Source organism: Egretta garzetta, unplaced genomic scaffold, assembly GCF_000687185.1.
Source record: "Egretta garzetta isolate BGI_Z169 unplaced genomic scaffold, ASM68718v1 scaffold34, whole genome shotgun sequence".
Classification (NCBI taxonomy): domain Eukaryota; kingdom Metazoa; phylum Chordata; class Aves; order Pelecaniformes; family Ardeidae; genus Egretta; species Egretta garzetta.
The window spans coordinates 325,342-334,640 of record NW_009259586.1 but is presented as its reverse complement, the minus strand read 5'-3'; the positions used below and the strand labels follow the sequence as shown (position 1 = coordinate 334,640).

The following is a 9,299-nucleotide window of genomic DNA, read 5'->3' as shown; positions in this document are numbered from 1 at the left end:
AAATCATCGTCTTAGTTAACTAAAACATCTGTAAGCCTTAACATTAAGGAGTGCAACATTTTGTTACCATTTTAATTTATGACAGAATTCTCACAGGCCCTCAACGCCTGCAAAAGAAATATTTACTTCACTTGCATCACTTCACAGGCTGGCTGCCTATGCTGATCTTTAAACAAACAGCACTTGGTTTTAATCCTAGATATGATACCGGGTACTCATTCTCAGACTAAATACATCTTTCATGTAAATTTGGAGCCCGTTTGAAAAATTAGGCCAATGACCAGGAATTTGAGTGTGTCTAGCTGGAAACGTCCAGGCATTTTTAGAAATGACTGCACTCCCATTTCTGAAAACCAGGCCCCTGGAGAGAGTTTTAAACTGGACACGGCGAATGAAGAAGTCCCGATGTCCTTGTATTCCTTTGAGAAGAGAGATTTAAAAGCTTGACTCAAAAGAGCTTCCCAGTTAAACGCCCAAGTTGGAGCTGAGGGCTTTTTCCTTAATCAGGACCAGACAAATTAAAATGAACACAGAAGACTGAATTCACACAACAAATTATTCATTAAAGGGAGGGACAGAAGGGGGTAGGGAAGAGAAAGAGAGACCATGTGAAAACGAGAGAGAGCCCACAGATGAGCAGACATACAAGTAGGACCACGCTAGGAGACTACCAGGGAAGGTGGCAGCCACAACATGCAAGTGTTATAACAACAGCCAAGACAATTTTCAGAAGTGATGAGTCCTTTCACACCAATCTAAAAAGACCAGCAAATTCTTAGCCCTCCTGAAAAAAAAAAACCAGACCAGTTTATTCACTGGTAGAAAGGCTATCTGAAGGATCTGGTAAATGCCTACCAGAGAGTATAAAAATAGTATCTCCTTTAACAGCACAAATGCTTTAAAACAACTTCAGTGGTCAGAGAAAAGGATTGCTAGGACCAGCCAAGGTAGCAGCAGCTCCTGTGCCAGCTGTTAGTGCAAGTCTGGGTATTTCCAGAGCAGGATGGCACCATCCGCGCTCACGCTCACAATGTACTTGTTCCCAGGGCAGATCTTGAGACGGGTGATGTTGCCACTGTGGCCCACTCCAATGTGAGTCACTGCACCCTCGTTATAGTCCCACAGTTTCACCAGATGGTCGTCACCACCTGCATTGGGCACAACGGATGAACAAATGATTACACAGACTTCTGTTGCTTTTTGTTCCCGGATTACAGACAAGGGCATACTTGGGCATTCCTTTGACTTAGGAAGAGTTTTTTTTTCATGATGGCAAAACCTACTGCTTTTCACCTGAAGTAGAGTCAGTGTCCAGCAGAGCGCTCAGGACCTGCACCAGCAGATCACAGTGACCAATAGGACTTGATGATCTTAAAGGTCTTTTCCAACCTAAATGATTCTATGATTCTATAGCCAGCAACTGGTACCAATAACATGGTGAGCCTTCAGAAGGCTCTTAACCATCATTTGTTTAAGAGGTTAATCTAAAAAAACTGGTGCTGACACCAAGATCTGCGGGTTTTAACTATAGTTGTTATCTCATCTATGCTAGTGTTAGGCTCCCAGAAGAGCTGTCATGATGGTGGGGAACATGTGAGCCTGAGGCTGGATGGAGCCTGGAGTTATTCCCACTTGCAAACCAACAGAGACTGCCAGGCATCTGGAGTAGGGCACTTGCACGAATCATTCAAGTGCACGGTGAACACTGCTGAACTCCATGAGGAGCAGGGCAAGGTGAAACCCTGTATTCCTCCCTTGAAGATATCTGAACCATGTCTTCACCTGTACCTCACATCTTGCAAGATTGAACCATAGTATCTTCCAAGTCTGAACCACAGCCTTTTTCTAAGTATTTTTCTTCAGTGATTAACTTTATTTTCCCCCTTAGCTGACCCCTCCTTTTAGCTTTTTCTTTCTTTACTGAGATCCTTAGTTCATTGCCTTCCTTTTCCTGCTCTTAACATGACCTCCTCTTTTCTAGTTTCATCCACCCACTCACCTGTGACAAAGTACGTCCCATCCGATGTGATGTCCATCCCATTGATGGAACCCGATACAGACCCTTCCACTTCTCTGATTGCAGAGCCATCAAACACTTCCCAGTATCCGATCTAGAGAGCAGATGAGAGAGGAGGGCTCAGCACACAGATTTCAGCACTGCCTTCTAAAACAACCTTCTGTGGAGGTACAGGAGTGGCATCACGCATCAAGCGCCAGACTTTGTGGTTTGGAATTACTGCAAATGGAATTCCTGCAGTCGTGCTTACCCTTCTGTCTGTTCCACTGGTGATTATCTGGTACTCTTCGGGATGGTAACACACACATTTGAACAACGTGTTGGCTAGAATCATTTGTTTTCTCACAAAACGCCTGCAAAACACCCCCCGAAACAGGATAGAGAAATGGGGTCAAAAACCACACCTGCCTGAACTCTCCCTGCCTGTGCTATGCATCAGATCCCTCTTTCTACTTGGATATTTTCAGGTGTTGGTCTGAGTTCAGGGTTTCATGAAGCCTATTTAGGGTCATCAGTTCTGTTCCCCATCACAGCTGCCTTGTAAGACTTTTGATACGCTATCACAGGCCATGCAATTTTTTCATCCAGAATGCTTTCTGGGTCCTCTTCACTATGCAAATATTTCCTTATCCTTACCCAAATGCAGGAAATCTGCAGATCTGCAACAGCTCGACAAGAGTCACACTGGGCTGGAGAACGGAGCTGGTGGGAAACTTAGGAATCACCTGCTCCACCCCCTTGACCAAGGATCCCCTTGGATCCCCCAAGGATCCAATACAATACTTGAGACAAATGTTTGTCTAAACTTTTCTAAAAAGTTTCTAGCATTGGAGGTTCTACATTCCCTGACTTGATAGTTCTTTCTAGTAATTTTTATTTCCTAATGCTCTTTTTCCCCTCCTCCTCTCTATGTGGTGTCCCAAATAGGGCACAGTCACCCAACAGAGACATCACCAGCACTTTTAGGTCCCTTGCCATACTTATCTGTCTCCTTACACAATATCCCAGATGATGCACGTTCCATCAAGGCTGGCCGTGACACACTCCCGGTCGTTCTTCGTAATCTTAATGCAGGACACAGCGGATACGTGCTCCTTCAGAATTTCCCCCAGTTTGTGAGTCCTCTCACCGATCTCCCAGACCCTCACCTGAAAATCAGCAACAAATGTCTGTGCTTGAACCACCTGGTCCTGACCAAGCTCAGGAGGATGCTGAAGGCTCTCCTGAACTCTTCTTTTTTTCTTCTAACACATCCAGCAGCTCAATTTCAACAGACTGTCTCTATTTTCCTGTGGGTTATTCCCGTAGCTGACTCATAAAACTGAACTGAGTTCTCAAGAGTGTAATCCACTTGGTTCAGGAATTCCCGACCATTAACCCCAGACCTTGTTTTTGCCAAGTTCCCACTCTCCCATACATCAGTTTACTCATCTCTCAATCAGTAAAAAGCATCTAGGCCATGATATATTTCCAGGGGTGCTTTAAAGATCAAAGAGCAAGGCTTCTGAAATGGAATATTAAACAGCTACCTGCTATTTGTGCTACATATAATGCCAGTAAGTAAATACAAACCAGCTCTTCAAATCTTTGGTGTGAAATATGTGCCTGAAAGCACCTCTGTTCCCAGTGGTGGGAACAGCAAAAATCTTCCTGCTTTGAGGTCCTGATCTTTCGCAACTCGCATTTACTGTCCCGCTAGTGCCAAACTTCATGACATCTGTTCGCTTTGACATTCCGTTAAGGTCAAATCCTTGTGAAAATTTAGAAATTTAGACATTGACTTCAAAAGTGGGGAGAGCTGACCCTCCATGTTTCCCAGTCCGATGCTGAGTTACCTATGGGATCTGGATGTCCAATTCCCACTTGCTAAATGATCAGAGCATCCAGATCCCTTAAGCAACCCTGAAAGTCACAACTGCCAGATGACTGATTCTGACAGAAGCATTAGCATTTCAGAACACTTTTTTTGTGTGTTCTGAATGAATACTGCAAATGCTCCCCTGCAGTTCTCATTTCTACTTAACCAACCTTTAGCTTTAATTCTGTCTCAGCTGTCTTTTTCAATTCAGAGATCAACTAAGCAGAGCCTGTGCCATTCTGTGTGTGTTGATACAGAATCTAGGTCCTCCGAATCACCCGAGGTCCTTAACTGTTCTTTTATCAGTGAAGGGATGAAGTGGCTCATCATCTCTAACACCATTACACAGTGAAACAAGGCAGTGCTGCTGTTATTGCTCTGCAGGAGAGCTGAGGTGTGGAATGATTCAGAGAGGTGGTTCAAGGATTAGGACATTAGCTTGAGAGTGGGAAGACCTAAGTTCAATTCCTCACTCTTTAAGACTTCCCCTGCCCTCTCCAGCACGGCACGCCGGACGCTTGAGGTCAGGGTACACAAAGCACAGAGCAGTTAAATCACAGTCAGGAATCCAGGTGCAGTTAAATGTCTGGCTCTGAGTGCTTGCCAGACTGCGGAGAGGAAGTCCAAAGCAAGGCAAGAAACTGAACATGAGCCTTCCAAGTCTAATTATTTTTAATATAAATAACCCCCCTGTGTTTAAATTATTTAAACATTAGGAGAGGAGTGTCACTTTTACAGACTGAAAAGGGCCACCGCTATATGAAGTGCATGGAGTAGCCAAAGTACATGGTGCTTGTTTTGTATGGCTGCAAAAAAATTGTTGAACTGCACAAGTATGATGCCTACAACATATTTTCTGATTTTTATTGTTATTTGTATTGGAATGTTACCATAACTGTATTAGAAACTGAGTTGTTATTATAAGAGTCTTTTATTAACACCATCCCCTAAACCAGATAGTACCATCCCAGAAAACTAGGAAGATACCCCATAGATACTCTAGGGATATAAAGTGAACTTTGTGCTATTAAATGAATTCACACGGGTCAAGCTGGACAGGCAACAGGCTTCCAAAGCAATGACAGAAAGAAAATCTGTGCTAGAGCACAGTTAGACGGAGGCTTGCAAACAATGACTAATGCAGATAAGCCAAATATAGAGGAGAGACAAATGAACAAAAAGGATTAAGAGCATGTTTTGCATTAGAAGGATTTCCAAGACTACCATGCCAGCAGAAATCAGGGCATTATTTTACATTACGCTCTCAGAGAGGAAGAGATTTGCATATATGAAGGGCTAATATTTTTGAACTCAGTCCTTTGCTCAAGTGAAAGCTAAGAATAGCTCACGTTCTGACTAAGCAGTTACAGACAATTCGCAGGCCCCAGGATGAGAGCACGGAGCTGCTCCAGGTTTTTAAGCAAAAATTACCTGCCCTTCACCTCCTCCACTAATGATGTGTTTACAGTCACTTGTAGCAGCGATTGCCGTCACTCCCAAGCTATGGGCATGATTAATCACATACATTAGCCGTCCAGTCTCTGGCATGAAGGCGCGGATTTTCCCGTCATTCCAAGCTGATCAATAAAAAGAAAAAGATTACCTAGGCGCACAGACTTCCCTCACATTTTTTTATTGAACCCATTTTTTTATTAAGTTCCTTTATAAGGCCCACCCTGTTAGATCACCAGTATACGCGTGAAAACCACTGAACTGTAGGTGAGCCCGCAGAGCGATAGCCTCAAATAAACCACTGAAATGGAATTCCTTGTTGGTTCTGGCTATGGGCAAATTGGTTTGGTAAGAATGGGGGGATTGCATTGCTGCACTAGGACTGCAGTCACTCCTGTGAAAGAAATTTGCATATGGTGATGGGTAGCAGGGTTTATGCAAAAGGTGGTTTACGTACATCACAGGTTAATCTGTTGCATACAAGATTAATATTTCAGAATTAGGTCATAAAATCATAGAATCGTTTAGGTTGGAAAAGACCTTTAAGCTCACCAAGCCCAAACATTAACCTAACCCTGCCATCCCACCACTAAACCCTGGCCCTAAGCACCTCGTCTGTCTGGCTTTTAAATACCCCCAGGGATGGGGACTCGACCCCTTCCCTGGGCAGCCCCTTCCAGTGCTTGACAGCCCTTGTGGGGAAGAAATTTTTCTCAATGTCCAACCTAAACCTCCCCTGGCACAACTTGAGGCCATTTCCCCTTGTCCCATCGCCTGTTACCTGGGAGCAGAGCCTGACACCACCACGCCCGGCTCCCCCCTCCTCTCAGGCAGTTGTAGGGAGCAATAAGGGCTCCCCTCAGCCTCCTCTTCTCCAGGCTACAAGATCTTTTGAATAAGACTGGACTGAGTTTGGAATTGCTGGAATTAACATCTAAAGCGATCTCTCAAAACCTCGCCTTCCACAGACACTGTAACCACAGCACCAGGATACTGGGGGCCATGAGCAAAGTTCATCGGACCTGCTGCAAGCAAGAGGCCTTTGGGTCAGGCAATTAACTGAATTTAAATCCATTCCCAATTTAAACCTCTCTTCATTCTAACATGCTGATGTTTATTAAATTTGGCAACACTTAAAAAGACTGGACTCAACCATGGGTCTGGACTGATCATTACCTGAAATGATGCTCTTGCCGTTCCTCATAAACTCTATGGCATGGCAGGTCATGTTGGGGATGATGATTCGTAGGAGCTCCCTGTTTTCTGGGGTGTGCCACACCCGAATATCATTTTTGGAGCAGGTAGCAAACAAGTCAGAAGTTCCCCTGGAGATTTCAGAGGAGCGATAATGAGGAGGGGCATACAGAAAACGCTTCTTTCTTTGTCAGATCTTAAATCATCCTTCAAAGTGTAGCTGTTTCTAACATGCAGCCGTAATCTTCCCAACAGGGATCACCATGGTTAAGACAAAGGCCTTTTTCATAGGATCACCTTTCTCACGTAAAATCCCCCTGGTTTGGTTTCTATTCAAAGATGCATTTTAAGAAACAGTTACATTAAGGTGAAACTAAAATAATTCTTTCTACTTTGGGTGAAGTTGTGACATTTATTTCCCATATTCAATCTCCAAACAACTTCACATGTTGCATATAATAGACACAAAAGCGGGCGTAGAGAAGCTGACTGCCCAAATTTAACATCAGGGACTAACAGCAGCCTCATATTGTAAAGATGTCATTTTTTATCTTGCTTACCAGATGATTCCTATTCAACATCGCTGAAGGCAACAGAAACGATGGCAAAAGCCTGTTCGCAATATACTTGTTATACAAGTTTGAATAAAAAAAGACCTGCAGCATTTCAAAAGCTACGGGACGGAGTGCTTTGAAATAAGCTCTAAACCATACGTCCTAGGGATATGACAGACAGTGAAATCTAGAAAGGTACCACAAGCTTTTGTTCAACGTCACCATCAATGCCTGGAAAGATGAACCAGGACGGAGAAAACGGGCACAACAAAAGTGTGGCCCCTTTCAAGCCCAGCTTGCAAGGATGCTTTAGAAAGCAGGATAACATCAGCAGTTGGAGTATTCTGAAATAAGCCAGAAAGGGAAATTGAGCCTGTATTTGCCAATCAGTGATATGCTCTGTTCAAGAGCAGTTAACAGATAAGAAGTTTAAACATATTTGCAAGGATGTAGCCCTGCAGTCCTCACAATTATCACTAAATCCAACTCATCCAGATCCCTCTGTGCCACAGACACGCCAGTCAGGTGTATTAGCATCAGAGCACCCTAAAGCTCCAGATGATTTACTCATTAAATTCAAAGGATGCGGATTTTTCAGGCTGGTGACATGCAGGGAAGGCATCTTGGATCGTGCACTTCACTGTACCTTGATGAGATTTGATCCTTTGGGCCGTGTCAAGAAGCGATGCACCAACAACATGCCAAAAATAAAACCCTTCATTGGGATCAAACTCCCAGTCTCTATTTGAGGAAGAAACAACCAATCCATTGTGGTTTTTTTTCTTTTAAATAAAGCATCACGATCCTACTATACAGGAAGAGGGAACGTTTGCTGTCTGCTCATGAGGCAAAAGTAGACAGAGGACACACCCAACATCTCTCGTCACAAGCCTCAAATTTAATATAACATGCCGTCTTGTCAAAGATGAAATCATAAGCGAGGCTGACAGACCCAAAAAGCCTCTTTGAACAGCTCTGTCAGTCAGGTTTCAGCCAACATTACAGGCAGGTAGAAAAGCAGACACCTCTACAAGCCCTAGCTGCCACAGGGCAGGCAGCAGCAGACTTTTGGGATTCACACTGCTGGCAGAGTAAGGGGCCAACATCTCATAGCACCAACCCTCAGAGAAAACAGGGAGGCTGCCATTGCAGCCGTTACCCAAACATAAATCATTCCAGTCTTTTTATTTAGAATTCTTTCTGCAGAATGGTTTTTCCAATTCTCAGACTGAATCACTGCCTTCTGTTTTTGAGCGGCCACTCACCGTCACCCTTGCATTTCACTGGTAGGTGACAGCATTGCCTATATGAACCACTCTGTAAGGATGTTAATAGGCTTTGGGCTCCTGTTGGTTAAAACATGTTTACATAGGTAGCCTGACCTTACTGGCAGATTACTTTGCCAGCCAAAAGCATCCCAGCCAGTTATACTCACAAAGGAAAAACGATGTCGTGGACAGCTTCGTTATGACAGGCAGCAATCAGCTCCTCTTTAAACACAGTGTAGTTAATTCGATAAATCTGGCACTCATTCGTCCCTACAAAGAACTGGTGACCCTGGCCTCTACATGTCAGGGAAGTGACAGCACCTTGAACTTGAATTTTCCTGTTAAGAGAAAGCAGAGGTTTGGCCTGACCTCAAGGTACTTCTTTTCCAGCTTCTTTTTTCCCCTGGCTTTATAGAGTCTTGACTTTCTCTGCTTCCCCAAAAAGCTCCATAGTAGGTGGTGATATCAATATGCAAGAATGTGGTCAGGACTAACATTCATTCCCATTAACACTTCATACGATCTGGCCTGTCCCACCTGCTACCCTGCCAGGGTTTGCAGAGGCAGTGCTTTGGAGACCTTCTTTTCTGGACCAGGGCCTGAGGTAACAGCGTCTTTGTTGATATTCTTGCTCAAGTGCACTTAAATATCCCGTATTCAAGAATATTTCCAGGCAGTTTCGATTTTCTGGGAATAATTTCAATCATACAAAGCTACGCTTGCAGAACTGTACGCCTGAGTTGGCTATTCAAACAATGCAAAATGAGTAACTGTGAGACCAGTTGTCAAATCACATGTGGGGAAATGACGCCTGCAGCTTTCTATTTTGTATGCAGAAAAAAAGCCTTGCGTGTACTCCAGCACTTCCAGCCATGTGCCTATAAAATTAGCAGAGCCCTCCTTTACAATCCCATGTCCTCCAACAAACCCTTTTAAGATGGCAAATACTACTCTTT

General features: G+C 43.9%; 1 protein-coding gene across 1 annotated transcript in view; it reads right to left on the bottom strand.

Annotated features, from left to right (window-relative positions):
- Positions 1–972: 972 nt before the first annotated feature.
- CFAP52 (cilia and flagella associated protein 52) overlaps positions 973–9,299 on the bottom strand; it is a 21,149-nt gene continuing 12,822 nt past the window's right edge. The window contains exons 8-14 of the mRNA XM_009637722.2: positions 8,511–8,681; positions 6,504–6,652; positions 5,307–5,452; positions 3,014–3,165; positions 2,268–2,370; positions 2,000–2,111; positions 973–1,148 (exon numbers count right to left, since the gene is read on the bottom strand). Coding sequence (XP_009636017.1) covers positions 973–1,148; positions 2,000–2,111; positions 2,268–2,370; positions 3,014–3,165; positions 5,307–5,452; positions 6,504–6,652; positions 8,511–8,681 — 1,009 coding nt within the window. The remainder of the gene's footprint in view (positions 1,149–1,999; positions 2,112–2,267; positions 2,371–3,013; positions 3,166–5,306; positions 5,453–6,503; positions 6,653–8,510; positions 8,682–9,299) is intronic.